The sequence below is a fragment of the Corylus avellana genome, chromosome ca3 (genome assembly GCF_901000735.1).
Source record: "Corylus avellana chromosome ca3, CavTom2PMs-1.0".
Lineage (NCBI taxonomy): Eukaryota > Viridiplantae > Streptophyta > Magnoliopsida > Fagales > Betulaceae > Corylus > Corylus avellana.
The window spans coordinates 28481932-28499136 of record NC_081543.1 but is presented as its reverse complement, the minus strand read 5'-3'; the positions used below and the strand labels follow the sequence as shown (position 1 = coordinate 28499136).

The window sequence follows — 17205 nt, the reverse complement described above, 5'->3', positions numbered from 1 at the left end:
TAATTTGTGTCCTTGCCACCGACACATGCTTTTTTCTGCATTCATGAACAAGACTTCCATACCTCTTGCCATCAAATGCTACTCCTCTCTGTTTACTTTTTTGAAAGCTCCTTTTATATCAGTGTTTTTTAGGTCAAAAAACTTTGTCGGCCTACATCCTAACAGATTAAGTTTTTCAGGAGGTGATTTATGACACAGTATCACAGGCCAGTAGGCTTGGTCACCCCCATTATATTAAAATTTATTCTGTTGTTCACATGTAAGGTCAGCACTGTTTCAGTATTACTGAATGGGCCTCCATGTGAGAGGAGCTGTTATTTGAGGTGGGAGTGGATGCTGAGGCTGCAATGGAAGCTGATTGTGTACTGTGTAGAGTTGTTGTTTGGCATAGTGTAGAGACAACAGATTGATCTGTGCAGTTTCAAATGTTTGTGCAGATAAGTTGCTGTCTTGTGTTTTTTGAAATTTGGTTAGAATGTTTGAGTTGATTTTTTTGAATTGTAAAGTTGATACTGTTGTGGTTTCTGAATTGTAAATGTTGTTTGGCTAGTAGTAGCAGAGTTGTATAGAGGCTGCTGTTTTGCTAGTATAGTAGGCTGATTGTTAGCTTTTGGTTCTGTAGTGTTTATAATGGTATTTGTAGTCTTTTGTAAGGTGCCGTTTATGGCATCGGGGGATCTAGCAGGATTCTGCAGTGTGTTGTATTCTTTGTTTGTTATTAATATAAATTCATTTGTCCCAAAACAAAAAAAGAGTGATGAAGTTAATTGAACACAAGTTTGTTTCTTATTTGTGGAATGGTACTGATGTCATAGCTTCTTGAGCTAAAGTAGCATGGGATTTACTTTGTGTACCTAAAAAGGAGGGCAGTTTGGGTCTAAGGAAAAAGGGAGAGCTCTTGGGGTTGGAGGAAAATACTTGAACTAAGAGCTATTGCTAGGCCTCTTCTCAAGCATATTGTGGGTGAAGGTTATTCAATTATTCTTTGGCACGATAATTGGCACCCAAAATGACCATCATATCAAAAAGTTGGGCACAAAATTTTGTATATTTTGGTAGCTCTATGTTTGTGAAGGCTTCTATCGTTCTCCAGAATGGTAATTGGTTCTGGCCTCCACCAAGATCCAAAGATTTGGTGTTGATTCAAAGAAAATTCCACCAAGTTCTGATCAGACAAGATGCAATTATTTGGATTCCTTCAATTACTGGGAAGTATGGTTGGGAGGTAATTCCAGCTAAATTGCCTATCTTCATTTGGTTGAAACTTCTTCAGTTTGCAAATATTATCCCTAAGTATGTATTTATTAGCTAGTTAGCTGTTAAAAAAAAAGTTACAACGAGGAAGAGATAAGCAAACTGAGGCTATACTGGAGACATGTTATGCACTTTTCACATAAACAAGTTTGAAATTAGAGATCATCTATTTTTGAATGCTCTTTCACCAGGAGAGTTTCGAAAGAGAAATTAAAGAAATGTTTGGTTAGTAAACATGTTCAAAGCTGGGATAAAAAGTGCGTAAGCTTAAAGGTAAGGGCTTTAAGACTGCACTCCGTAAGCTTGATTGAGCAGCTAACATCTACCACATCTGGTTAGATTGAAATACAAGACCCCACAATGAGAAAGTTAAAAGTGAAATCAGTTTACTGCAGGGAGTGATGATGCATGTGAGATATAGAATAGCAAGAGAATCAAAACTTTATTCAAAATAAAGTCTTTTGTACTATTTGGAGGAATCTTTTTTCTGTATTTTGATGTTTCTTAGATACGTTTTGTTCTTGTTAGTTGAATTGCCATAGGTGTGCAGCATTAAGCTGGTTTTCATGTGATTTTTCAGTTGCTTGAATAAAACTTCTTATTCAACAAAAAAAAAAATAAAAAATTGAATATATTAAACAAATTGGAGCTATAAAGTTATAAACCTCATATTCCCCACATCAAAGTTCCCCCTCCGCTGAAAGATTTACTAGAAAATGAAACGGCAAGGAAGATTACTTTTTTCACTTTGTAACATTTCCCCAGGTTTTTCTCAGCAACAAATCAGAGGGCTAGGGTCATACAAGAGCAAGATTATGAAGACAAAGGAACAAAACGACAATCAAAAACAAGCCCATCAAAGGATAAGCAAAAAGAAAAAATAAAAACTTTAAGCAAAACCCACATAAACATACGATTTTTGTTTACCTTAATCCGAGTACCCTCTGCACCAAATCCAGTAGCAGCTGATAGTAGCCCCAAGAACCCCACAACACTGCATATCACCACAGTCTTTCTCTCCATCGTCTTTCTCTCTCTCTCTCTCTCCCTCGAGATTCTAAATTTTGTTGCCTCTTTGTTTGAGAGGAGAGGAGTAAAGTTGGTGAACTTCTGTTGAGCAAAGTCGAGTTGTGCACTTATTATGTCCAAAGCGAATCAAGATATTCACAAGGGCAGAAGAACTTTGTAAAAGCGAAAAATGTTCCTGAGTGGCAATATCGTGATATGGCTGAAACAGTGAGGACAACTGAGGAATAATAATAACTCAAACACTACTTTCGATTCTTGTTTTTTAGCAACGCCGGTCGGAGACAGTACAGTAAACATCGTCGCCAGCGACAGGTTTTGTTTTATTGTAAGAAGGTATGTATACTCATTTTGCATCAACTTCTGATTTAGTCCACCAAACTTATCAATATGGTTAGTTTTTCTGGGACCACCTAACTTAATTATATATATTATAATTATTTGTTCATAATACAAGTCAAAATATAAATTCAAACTTTAATAATTTTCTACCTTTTATCATAAGACTCGCCTGAGTCTTTGATGGCTAAGGGTTCGTTTGGGAGTGCGATTTTAAAAATTGTATTTTCAAAATTGTTACTTTTTTAAATCGCACATGCGTTTTGTAAAACATGCTAAAAAACATTTTTTTCATCAATTGAGTGTTTGGATAACATTAGCATATAATTGCGATTTCATTACCAAATTACCAATAAGGACATTTCTTTATAACAATAAAATAACTAACACTGTCTATAAGACTCCATTTTTCACACCTATGCAAACAAAAGTATGACTTATAATTTGACATTAACTTTGGGTTTTCTACTTAGGCAATTATATATTGCTATATTACTTGTTTCTATATGGTTTTTTGTTTTTGTATTTTTTTTTTCTTGAAACATATTCCAAACAGACATATAATAAAAAAAATAAAAGAACAATCCATCAAATTAAACTAATAATGAGAATTTTTTTTTAAAAAAATCACAAATTATCACTGTTTATTACCCATTAAAAAAATATCACAAACTGTTAGAGTGCAATACCCATTAAAAAATAAAAATAAAAATAAAAATTCATCACAAATTGTTACTGTACAGTACCTTTAAAAAAAAAAAAAAAAGCCATAAAAAATCGTCATTGTGCACATCACTATGCAGTGCACAGTTAAAGAAAAAGCCTCACACGGTTACTGTACACGCATATATAAAAAGCCTCACACATTACTGTACGTGTACAGTGATCTATCACTGCATACTATGATGGATTGCAGGTCACTATGCATGCACGATAATCTAAATAAAATTTTGAAAAAAAAAAAAATCACAACTTTACTCTGTAGAAATGGTCGAAGAACATAAATGCATATATAAAAAAAGCATAGTAATCATACAAACCACATAAAATAACACTGAACACCAAACAGTGAAAAGTTTTACAAAAGCAAAGGAGTTATATGGAGAGAAATAAAATATTAAGGTGAGATTATTACCTGGTAGAGGGGAGGAGAGATGGACAACAACGATGCACACTGCTATAGGGCGGAGAAAGGATGAATGAGACAGAGAGGATGAAGAAAAAAAAAAGAGAATAGAAGAGTTTTAATATATTTTAGGTGGGTATTTTTGGTATTTTTTTCATTCCCGCTCAAAAAAACGTAACTATTGCGCCAAATATGTTTTTAATAGAAATCGTGATTTTATTTTAAATTCGCACTTTTTCAAATAAGCACCCTCTAATCAGCTTATGAAAATCGCAGATTATTTTGCGATTTTAAAATTTGCGTTTTAAAAATCGCAATCCCAAACACCTTAAAATTGCAATTTGGTTTAAAATCGCAGATTATTTTTTAAAAAACGCACTCCCAAATGCACCCTTTATACCATATCCAATAGTAGTGAGGGTGCATGTGGGGTTTTGCTGGAAGAAGATCAAAATTAAATTATATATAACAAATCATCTTTGAAAATGGATGAAGTTAAGGGATCATTTTCCTAACACATCGATCTCACATTACTGTCACCCTTAATAGCATAAACTCAATAATATATTCTAAGAAGATAAACGATTCATGTCAATATTTTTTTTCATTTTTTCCCATCTCATCCTACAAATTCAATAGATCGTTTAACCATTAGATTTGTGGACTCCACACAAATTTAATGGTGGATTAATCCATTCATTATAGAGATGATTAAAAGATGATTGAAAAATAAATGAATTCTATTAGTTCCCTATATAGAATGTGGTCCAACTATGCTCGTTGAAAAGAGCCAGAAAATCAAACAAAACAACTCTCCCTGTCAAGCTCTTGCCCCTCACATTTTCCCTTCAATCGTATAGATTGAAATGAAGAAAATATATACTCGGGTCTCCCAAAACTTCTTCTAATTTTATGAATAAAATTGGGTTAATTAGAAGATCAACCGAAGTAATTGGTAGCCTTAAGGGACATTTGGGATTGTGATTTCACAAGAATATTCTGTGTTTTTAAAAGATATAGCAAAATATAAGGTGTTTGACATTGTGATTTAAAAAACACTTAATTTAAAATAGAAAAAAAAAAAAAAAAAATCTGTGATTTCTATAAGCAAGTTAGGGGGTGCTTATTTGAAAATGCGTGAATTTAAACTAAAATCATAATTTTGCATAACAAATATTTGATAAAATCGTATTTTTTAACATCTTTTACCAAACGTCTTTGTAATTTTAAAAACGCAATTTTTAAAATCCCAGTTATTGAAATTGTAATCTCAAATGGACCCCTAATCAGATGTACGTATATATAGGTGATGCATACCAGTTTGAGTAATTATAATATCATTAAATTCTTTGCGATATTTTTAATAATATTTTTGTAATTACTTTCAAGGTTGCTACCCTAAGTTGACGTAATTTTCTCAGTTTGATCAATAAAAATACTATTGAGAGAGTTGTTCTTCAATTTTCCTATAATTCTTAAGATTTATTTATTTTTTAGAATATATAGAAGAATTGTTAATATAAACACACATTAGGACGAGCTGTCCATGGGAATATTGTAGTAGTACTACATATTACATGCATAGCCAATGTAACGACCCAGGAAAAAGTGCTAGTCACATCTGCGCTATTATTTCAAAAGGACTAGTCAATTTGGAGTTTTCCTAGAATTCATTATAAAACCCAGTTTTACCTAGCTAATAACTAGGCAATATGAGACTTAGCACCATGACTATCTTTATAAAAGACCCACTCTATGTGGGCTTCTTCTCATCTTTTCAATATGGGACCGGGGTGTTACAAACTCCCCCTCTTAAATTTCTGACGTCCTCGTTAGGACCACGTCATACAGTGCTCCAGTACCATATGACCTGGCGTTATTAGGTGGCTCTGATACCATTTCTAACGACCCAGGAAAAAGCGCCAACCACATCTGCGCTATTACTCCAAAACGATTAATCAATTTGAAACTTTCCTAAAATTCATTATAAAGCACAATTTTACTTAGTAACCGGATTAATGTGGGACTTAGCACCCATGACTATCTTTATAAACCACCCGATTACTTTATGTGAGCTTCTTATCATCTTCCCAATATAAGACCGGAGTGTTACAGCCAATTTCGTTAAAAGTATATTATGTGGGCAGCTATTTTTAACTTCGTGGATAATTTACTTTTTATTATATATATCCACAAGAATAACGTTCTTGTGTTGTAAAAAAATTCTAAATTAACACTAGCTAGCTAGCTAGTGTTAATTACCTACGTTAATTTGTAGAGAGAGGTATAATTCTCTCTTCTTTTCTAGCAGGTACGTTATTGGTATATATATAATTTATACTAATATTGAAGTCTTATAATTAATTTACAAAAAACACTCTTTAATTAACTCCTCACCCTAATTTCCAAAGATCCTAGTTCCCAATAATTTTTAATATAGAAGGACTCTAATTAATTCCTCCTTTTAATTAGCATTACTCTTCTTTTCTAGCCAGTATAATTAGTATTTACTTTATAGACTACATACAAGTGTAGTTATCCTGTAATTTACAAAAGGACATAATTTTCCTAAACTAGATTACAAGAATAAATTTTCTCCCACCCAATTTGGAAGAAAATTTTGATAATTTTTTTTTTTTAATATCTATATATGATGTGGCTTTTAAAATCACTAATAGATTAAAACCTAATATTAATGATCATCTCAAATCCAATTGTGATTTTAAAAGCCACCTCATATTTGAGTTGACTCAAGCAAGACAAGAGTCCTTCTTATAACACTACTCTATTTAAATATGATAATAAAAATTTGAACCAATTGGATTGGTTATTAAGTTGTAAATAATTATATAGATAACGTTTTGTTTCTTTCTTTATATATATCTCGATAATAAAGGTTTTCCTTTCCTTTCCTATATCGTATTTAATTGTCTGTCGGTGGATGAATTAAATGTAGTTTTATTCTTTTATCCTTCCTTTTTAGCTCATTCCAATTTATTAAATTACTGATTATCCAAATCCTAAACGAACTCTAACATGTAGAGTTAATTTTCTTATTTCTAAAACTCTGTCTATAACCATTCTTTTATCCTCCTAAAACTGATGTGGCTTTTAAAATCACCATTAAATTTTAGATGAATCATACTTGAATTTTGATCTAATGGTGATTTTGAAAGTCATATCAATTTTAAAAAAATAAAAAGAGCATAAAAAAAATGGTCTCTAACATTACTCAATTAATATAATTAAGTAGATACATTTGCAGATATTTACGTGATAATTTGAAATTGGATAATGATAGAAGTGTTATAGAATAAGCTAGGCTGCCATTATCCATATAATCCTAGCACAAGTATAATAGGAGATCTCAAGCACTGCCTATATAATAAGCAGCTTCACATCCGATTGTCTTCTCAATTAACTTTCTCCTTCTTTCTCTGCTATCGGGAAGTTGTATAAGAATTAGGTTAAAATGGCAGGAGGAGTTATCGTTTCGTCGCATGGAAGGGACTACCCCGGCAAACTCACTTTCAAGGTCTTAATAACTTGCATTGTCGCATCCATGGGTGGCTTGATTTTTGGTTACGATCTTGGAATTTCAGGTAACAATATATATATATATTAGCCAGCCTTGTTTTTTATTATTTATCTCTTTTTTTTTTTTTTTTTTTGTTTCTGGGTATCTGGGGTTTTGATATGTTTTTTTGTTGAAATATTGAATTACTAATTATGGTATGTACATTATAGGTGGAGTTACGTCCATGGATTCGTTCTTGGAAAAGTTTTTTCCGGCTGTTTACAGAAAGGAAGCGTCGGCGAAAGCATCTGACGATCAGTACTGCAAATTTAACAATCAGACGTTGACGCTCTTCACATCGTCGCTGTATCTCGCGGCTTTGATCTCATCGATTTGCGCAGGATCAATAACCAGACGTTTTGGGAGGCGTACTACGATGATTTGCGGCGGATTGCTTTTTTGCGGCGGTGCACTCATCAATGGCTTCGCTCAAAGGGTCTGGATGCTCATTGTCGGTCGCCTTCTTCTTGGTTTTGGCATTGGATGTGCCAATCAGGTATATTCTATATATCTCTCTCTTAATTTTCACACAAAAACCACTTCCTTTAGATTTCGAATTAATTTGTAGCTAATTCATAACTCATCTAATAGCTATGGGACACATGCCACTCTATTAGATGGGTTGGTTTGTAGCAAATTTGTCAAAAATTAAGCATGTCTTAGAGAAATTATGTTACTATTGAACCCTTTTTATTTATTTTCCATTAATGGTGATGATTATTTACATATTGTCTTATTAATTTTTCTCATATTTTTGTTTACAGTCCGTGCCAATCTACGTCTCTGAGATGGCTCCATACAGATATCGAGGTGCTCTGAACATGATGTTCCAATTGGCAATTACAATCGGCATCCTCGTCGCCAATCTCCTGAACTATTTCTTCTCTCATATCCACGGTGGTTGGGGTTGGCGGTTGAGCTTAGGGGGCGCAGTCGTGCCTGCTCTGATCATGATTGTCGGCTCCTTTTGTCTCCCCGACACGCCAAACTCGTTGATTGAACGCGGCCATTACGAAGAAGCAAAGGAGCAACTGGTGAACATTCGCGGCATTCCCCAAGTGGAAGAGGAGTTTAAGGATCTTGTCGCCGCCAGCGAAGGGTCGAAACAAGTGGAGCATCCATGGGTTGCCATATTAGAAAGGAAGTACAGGCCTCAGCTTACGATGGCGATCGCCATTCCCTTCTTCCAGCAGCTCACCGGCATGAACGTGATCACGTTTTACGCTCCTGTTCTGTTCAAAACACTTGGTTTCGGAAACAATGCTTCACTCATGTCTGCCGTGATCACCGGTACCGTTAATACCCTGGCAACTTTAGTTTCCATTTTTAGTGTTGATAAGTGGGGAAGAAGATCTCTTTTCCTTGAGGGTGGCATTCAAATGTTCATCTGTCAGGTATATTCCATCAACTTATATATCTGTAGATTTTCAAATAGCTTAATTACTATTTTTTTTTTAAATTGTAGAGGATCATAATCCATAAAAATTCTTAATATAACACAATAAACATTTGTGTATTTATAGGTTGTTATTACAATTGCAATTGCTGCAAAATTTGGAGTGACTGGAAACCCTGGAGATTTGCCCCAGTGGTATGCTTTTGGGTTGGTGTTCTTTATCTGCATATACGTTGCTGGATTTGCATGGTCGTGGGGGCCTCTAGGATGGCTGGTACCCAGTGAGATTTTCCCTCTAGAAATCCGGTCAGCAGCTCAGAGCATCAATGTCTCAGTAAACATGATCTTCACCTTCGCCATTGCACAAGTCTTCACGTCAATGCTGTGCCATTTGAAGTTCGGCCTCTTCATCTTCTTTGCATGCTGGGTGGTGATAATGAGCTTCTTCATTTACAAGTTCTTGCCGGAGACGAAGGGTGTTCCAATTGAAGAAATGGCAGTTGTGTGGCGAAATCACCCTTTCTGGAGCAAGTTCGTCTCTTCCGATGGAGAGCCTGGCCCGGGAGGAGATGTTCAGATGGTCAAAAGAGTAGACATTGCTTAAACATATATATTGGTTAAAGCAATTTCATTTCATTATAGTTATACAATTTCGTAGGCTTTAGTTGTTTTTTTTTTTTTTAGCAAGTAATTAATTTGCTTGCTCTTTTTGACAATTGTGTTTATAATTTTTCAATTAATAGTATTAAATATTATTAAATAGTCTAAGTTGGCTGCAATTATTGTGATTTGTGAGCACCGTTCACTAATACCTTTGTCGATTTAGAAAGTTTTTTTTATTTATTTATATTTTGAGAGGTGTCAATTAATTGAACAAGTGATATATATATCCAATGATAATTTTGAAAATTTGAGAAAAAAATGTAGCATTTTCCCAATATAAATATACCCTTAATTAAAATAAATAAATAAAACAGTCCATAAAAGTTATAAGGAAAAAAGAAGAAGATGACCCACATCTTAAAAAACATATAATTTGATTAATGAGTATTTCTATCAAAATAGGTAAAAATGGGTGATACGCTAGCTGTCATTCTTGATCATGAGGCAGAATCTAATCCATCAATCATAATTTGACTCTAATTACTAACTACTAATTAAGATTTTGGGCTTAAATCTTGTTGTAACTTCAAGAAATCAATCATGCTCTCATATATTGAGGAAAAAAAAACCACGAAGAAGTAAAAGATCCATTAAAAAGTAGGCCTGCGAAAAGGAGGGTCCCCCTTTATTGGGCATGGCAAGGCTAGTTGCAGATGTTTGGGCCTCAGAGGAGTCTAGGGTCCAAAAATGACCCTTACATGTCACATCTACATCAAATTGATATCATATGGTATGAATCCATGTCTCCAACTAATTTCAGTAAGCGGCCAAATGTCATCTTTTACATGTTTTTTTTTAATATTCTTAATAATTATTTATTGTCATTCTATTAATTTAGGAATCCAAACATTAATTTTTTAGAAATCCAAAGATGTTGACGACACTTGTCGCTTATTAAAATAGGTTGAAAGAAATTTCTTTCATACCAGTTTGGAGAAAATTTCAATACGTCTCCCATATTACACACCAATAAAAAGGAAACTTTCAATTACCACCGTAAATCAAGGGATTCACCAAAATCATCAATCAAACAAGAAAACAAATTAATCATCTTGAATCAACGGATTTCACAAAGTCAAACATTGCCACCAACAAGGAAACAAATCAAGCACATCATTTACTTTTAACAGTAAGATTGATTCTCTTCATATATTTCCATTCACATACAAAATCACTGTTAAATAAAATGAAGGGAAAAATGCAGTTTACTCCCCTGAAATTTATGAGTTTTTTTAATTTTAACCTCAAAGTTTAAAAATTGACAATCTACCCCCCGAAGTTTCAAAAATTGGCAATTTAAACCCTCGGTTTAATTTTTCCGGAAATTTTTTTAAAAAAAGCCTAAGGGTAATGATGTAATTTTATAGATTTCCGTCCATTTTGACAAAAAAAATTAAACGGAGGGTTTAAATTGCTAATTTTTGAACTTTTGGGTTAAAATTAAAAACTCCTAAAATTTCATGAGGATAAACTGCATTTTCCCCTAAAATTAACATGAAAAGTCTTTGGCAATTGACAATTAAGAGCCCTAACTCAGTCAAAACATCACCTCAGCTGGACAAACCAACATCCTCAACTAATTAAGCTTCATGCCCAACACAAAAAGTCTTGTAAGTAAATTTTTTCGGCTGTTAAATTTTTTTTGAAATATGTTAAAGAAACTAAAAGTCGTAAGCTGACTTATTAGTTAATTATATATATATAATAGCAGAAAGAAAGTTTGAGGAAGAAAATCTAGGGTGCCTGAATCTTGACAAGTTGCTTTTTAGGAGTGTCAAAATTGTGATAATTGTCAAATGGTAAGATTGCGACAACGTGTGAAACTGTGATTTTGTGATGGTGTTACTTTGATTCAATCCATCAAGGATTGAAAAACCTGTACATGACTTTTTTTTTTGAAATGTCTGCACAAGAGGGGGAAGGGGAATTCGAACTAGTGATCTCCACTTTATTAAGTGTGATCCTAGCCGATTGAGCTACCTCTTGGGGACCTGTACATGACATGTTAGCTATGTCATCCTGACCATTAAAACTGGAGATTGAATTAGGAAAACATATAAATAAATTATAATAATTTGTTTTTCAGCAAATATGTAATGATAAGCTTTGAATATGGAACCTGTGAGAGTGTGTTGGTTTTTTTTTTTTTTTTTGGTTGTATTTTTGTTGTTTTTGAATAAGGTGGTCTTTTCTCTAGAATTGCTTTCAGCAGCGATTTATGGGGTGAAGTTTAGGCATTTTCTTAGATTTTGTTTTCACGAATCCTTAAGAATAACGGAATTGGTTTTCGGTGGATCTTTTATTTTCTTCTGGTTCCGTTCTGAGAATAAACCATAGACCGATGACGGAGAAGTTATAAGGCATATATAAGAATTGTCACTGTGGTAGAGACAACGAAGGGGATTGCGTTTGGTAAAGCACTAGTAGCGGAGATGAAAAATGCAAGAAATCATTGACCTATCAGTGGATAGGGACGTGATTCGCTGAAATTTGCTATAAATCTGAAAATTGATTGAGACGGTGACATGTTATAGATATTGTCTTGTAACAGCCCGAAAGACTATTGTGTGTATCATAAACAGTATTTGAGCTATGAAAATTCCAATTTAAATCGTTGACATTATACGGAGCATTTCGCCCCCATCTAATTGTTATATCAACGAAGAGATAACCCGTTAAAAATAAAATAAAAACTGTTTTTTGTTTGTAATCATTGAAAAGAAGTGTGAGAATTATAATACCATTTTGAATGGTTTAGGGTGGCTAAACTTGTTAAAGAGGCCAAAACTTTCCAACAGTTTTATATATACATGGGTGCATATTATTTTTGACATGTCCACACAAGGGAAGAGGGAGAAGAAATTCGAACTAGTGACCTCCATTTCATGAAGCATGATTCACAGTTGACTAAGCTACCCATTGGGAACACTTGGGTGCATATATGTTCAGTAGTTGTGCAAAAAGTTTACTAACCATGGTTAATAAAAAGTAGGTTAAAAAATAACCAGAATTTAATATATAGAACGGTTTGTGGGTGGATAAATCTGTTACAAGTTGTATTTTATGACTGGTTTTTGTTGTTTAATGCATTAATCCACCCAATTCTCACCATATGACCGAAATTAACAGTTATTTAAATTTAATAAATTAAACTTAAAATTGAATTATAATTAAAAATATAAAGAAAAAAGAAATACCAGTAAAGCTTATATATAAAATCATGTGATATAATCTAGCTAGCTAGCTAGCTACAATATTATGTACAATTAAAAATGGTGAACTTGGCACAAGAGTTAAAAATATTGATGGACCGTAGTATGATAGGTTAACAAAAGCAGTCACTTGTAAAGTTTTCAAGGGACACGTCCCCAGAGCTCGAGTATAATTGAAAAAAATGTTCAATTGAGTGGCCAAATAGCCTTTAAGGCTATTGTAAATTTGGATGAAACCCTTTGTCTAGTTGCCCAAGTGGGAGATGTTGGACCCAGTGGCCAAATATATATCCCTCAACGTTTAAAATATTTTGCAAACTATTTCAACTTTATAATACATCAATCAATCACTTCGTATTTTCTCTTATGATCAAAACTCTTTTTCTCTTTTTTTTTTTTTTTTTTTTTTAAATGACGGGAATTATAACTGTCAATTTTTGATACGATCCGGGAACTTGACAGAAGTTCAACACAAAATTATAGTTTTTTTTTTTTTTGAGAAAACAAAATTATAGTATTATAATTGAGGAGTTTGGCCAATTTAATTAAATGGGTGAGGTTAGGATTTGACATATATAGTCCTATATGTATTTATGACTCGACACAACCCACCGAACCCAACATGTGACATAATGGGTAGCAATTTTTTAGGTAGGGTTATTTCGTGTACGTACTTACCCCTGTCAAACAAACTCATGGATTGAGTAGGATTGTGGCTTTGCTGGCTAGCGTAGCCCCAAAAAATTATTTGCACTCAAGAGAATTCAAACCTTAAATGTGACAGAATTGTTTTCATACCTTAAAATCAAGACCATTACCGCGTAAGCCAACTTAAACAAAACTCTTTGTCAATCACACGTACACAATTTTAGAGATATGGTCACATCATAACAACTTTTCAAAAAAAAAAAAAAAAAACATGTTCAAATTCATTAACAAACGATGCTAATATTCTTTCCAACGAATTAAAGACAAATCTCTCTTCTGCAAATTGGCGTAGCTAGATCGATGTTAATTGAAGATTAATCGCCAGCTTCGTAGCAATTCCGATCTAGAAGACGGTCATGGCACGTTTGGAGTCTTTCACTAGATTACAGAAAGTTGACTTGACTAAGAATTTGACAAACTATTACACAAGATAATTAACACGTACAGATTACGGTTTCTAGAGAAAATCCTCATTCACATTGTTAATTAATTGCATTGACGTACGGCGTATTCTGGTGAAAGAAATGTCTCCATGTCAAGAACAATGAACAATTAATTGGTCTATGCCGACACGGAAGTACATTTCATGTAAACCATTCTAAGTGCTCTTATGTCCTGTTGAGGTGACATGTTTTAATTTGACTGAGTTTTGGGATCTTAATTGTCCATTTGCCAAAGACTTTTCTTCTAAAATCTTATGCCTCTTTCCCTGGCTTTTCCCTTCTACGCGTTCACACGACTAAGATATTGGTCTTCCTAAGAGAGGTTTTTTAGTCAATAATAATGACCCCCCATCTCCATCTATTCAAGCCTTAATCACGGTGAGTTTTGTGAATTGACAAAAAGGTGCCTTGATTAACCTAATTAGCACTTGGGACGTGTCAACCACCTATTGCCGTTTTCATGACGTGTACAATAAAAAGAGCTCTCACACACGGATCCGATTGACCGCAATACCGACCATTAGACGCCGGGCCGACCTTTTAACTTGCATGCAATCTGAACAGACAATTGCACTGTGCTAACATCAATTACCATGATAACAAGAGTAGAGTGCTACTACTATTCAACATGTAAGACTTTAATTGTTGAAAAATGGTGTCTTAGGCAACAGTAACAATTATTGCATGTAGAATGAAGTTGTAGAGCCTCACTCGTCAGGCGAAAATAGAGTCAGAAAAGACAGCAGCCTACTAATTAATATGAATCATAGAACCCTCGAGGAGGAGCAAGTTTTGAAAAGGTGATAATTGAACAGGACCCACACGTGGGGGATAAGGAATATGAATCCCCCCTTGCACAATGCAACAACCTCCAAACTGTTTAACGTACGGCAGTTGGTTTTTTGTACTTTAAGAAATTCCACGTTACCGGAGTATTGAGGAGATGAGCCACAATCCCTCTCCGTTTTTTATCTTGTTTTTGAGCTTTCTTCCTTCTTCTTTGCATTCTTTTGTTACTATAAAAACATATAATAAAATAAATATAAAAGTGGAATAATAATAATGAAATGAAATAGAATAAACACAGAAATTAAGGTGGTTCAGCATATAGGCTACATCCATACATCAAAGCCTTAATTCTTAATAGGCTACATATTTCTTTGATTATATGATCTTAGTACACAATCTCTTAAATCAGGATTAAGAAATATTATCTAAATCTCTTGATTTAGGAAATACAAAATCAACATTTATTCTAAATGATTTATATCCTTAACATGCCCCCGCAAGATGAACAGTTCGTTAACGACTATTGATCTTGAACATATTGAGTGGTTGGAGTTGATAGTGCCTAATTTAAAATGTCGATTGCTCTTGAACTCGAACTTCTGTGACTATGGTCAGGATTTGGACATTGGCAACTTTTTGGCCAGCATCGGTTATTTTGACCAAAATTTTGAATTAGCAAGTAATTTTTACATCGGTTACTGTGGTCAGAATGAGCCAACTATGAGCTTGAAAAAATGGGTCACAAGGGTCAAAACATCTGCCTCTTTGTGCTTTTTTTGTTTTTTGTTTTTTTTTTTTCAACTCACGGATTTCTTTCTTCTTCTTTTTTCTTTTTTTTGATTTTTTCACTAAGAGAAGCTTCTTTCTTTCTTTTTCGCTTGCTAAACCAAACAAAGAATATGAGATGCCATTTTTATCTCTTCTCCATGAACCAAAACACATCCTTTTTTTTTTCTTTTTTTTTTTGTAGGCAAGCAATGGATCTCATAGATCGTTTTCTTCTCTGATACATGTTAAAATCATAAAGAAAATAATTAGAGGAAAAAAATGAAGTACAGAAAAAAATAAAATTGCAATCCAAGATCTAAAAATTGGCGTTAACCTGTTAGCTCTGATACTATATAAAAAGATATAATAAGATAAATATAAAAACGGAATAATAATAATGAAATAAAATAGAATAAACACAAAAATTAAGGTGATTCAGAATATAGCCCATATCCACCCATCAAAGCCTTAATACTTAATAGGCTACATATTTCCTTGATTATATGATCTAAGTACACAATCCCTTAAATTAGGATTAACAAATATTATATAAATCCCTTGATTTAGGGAATACAAAATCTACATTTATTCTAAAGGATTTATATCCTTAACAGTTACGAATTGCAAAGCTTGTCATACTATTAGAGCCTAGCCCAATTGGCTGTGGCCCACCGTCACTCATTATCGCACGTATAGGCTTAAATGTCCTCTCGAGTCTCGCCACACGAGAAGCGTATTGGAAGTCTCATATTGTCTGGGTATTAAGAAGATGGGTCATTTATAAATATGAAGAAAAAAAAAACCTCAACTCTAGAATTAACTTTTGAGTTAAGTTAAATTCAAAACCCATTTTTAACATGCATCTTGTTGATTGCATGTACTTAATCCTCATACTTATCTTTGAATTTTTTGGTGTTGGCATCCGCATGTTGTCTGATATTTGAGCACAAGACAGACAACGGTGCGGACAAAGAAGAGTCGTATCCGAAGGGCGAGCGGCCTGCGCGCGCGCGGCAAACTTTTACCACCGCCCAAGGTATATATATAGACAGTCTAGCTAGGCAAATAGGCTTTTTCTTTTTGGAGTTTCAAGCCGCAGAATCATGGAGCCATAGCTAGCCGACCAGCACCAAGACAAAATCTTTTGGGGTTAACCCTAGCCCCTCATATTGATAACATTTTAAATGTAATCCACTCGCCCATTACCTATTCATAGTCAATACAAAGTCGACCATGGATAGACCTTTGAGTGCTGTTCCTTTTTGTCCTTTGCTTCTTTAGTTAATGCCTTAAAAAAAATGTATTCGTTATCCCTCCCTTTTATCAGCAAAGTTACCTATGTTTATGAATGGGCGTTAGAAAAAAGCACGCGAGAGTCATATATTTTAAGGGCGTGTATTATTTGAGTGTGTTTTCAAATAGACTAATTTCCAGTCTGTTTAAGATTGTGTTTTCAAATAAATTAATATACAGTCTGTTTGAAATAGATTGTGTTTTCAAATAGACTACATACAGTCTGTTTTGAATTGTGTTTTCAAATAGACTAACATACAGTCTGTTTGCGATTGTGTTTTCAAATAGACTAGCATACAGTCTGTTTTTAATTGTGTTTTCAAATATACTAACATACAGTCTGTTTGAGATTGTGTTAATGAGCTTAAAAGTTACTTATAGTATATAAAAAAACTATCTCAAACAAAAAGGTTATCCGTTTGGTAAAAAATTTAAAAGTACTATTTCAATTTTTTTACTTTAAAAAATGTCAAAAACAAACTTTGAAAGAAGCTATATTTCTCAACGCAATCTTTTAAAACAGGCTTTAAGAGTTTGCAAGCTAAAAGTACGATTTTGAACAAAATCGCAGAAAATATATGGTATGACAATACAACTTTTAAAAAGTTAGG

The 17205-nt window shown here is 33.6% G+C and overlaps 1 protein-coding gene across 1 annotated transcript; it reads left to right on the top strand.

Moving 5' to 3' along the window:
• The first annotated feature begins 7217 nt into the window (after positions 1-7217).
• Positions 7218-9322, top strand: LOC132174360 (sugar carrier protein C-like). Its single transcript, XM_059586027.1, has 4 exons — positions 7218-7347; positions 7493-7818; positions 8087-8716; positions 8846-9322. The coding sequence occupies exons 1-4, from the start codon at positions 7218-7220 to the stop codon at positions 9320-9322; spliced, it is 1563 nt and encodes a 520-aa protein (XP_059442010.1).
• Positions 9323-17205: the final 7883 nt, after the last annotated feature.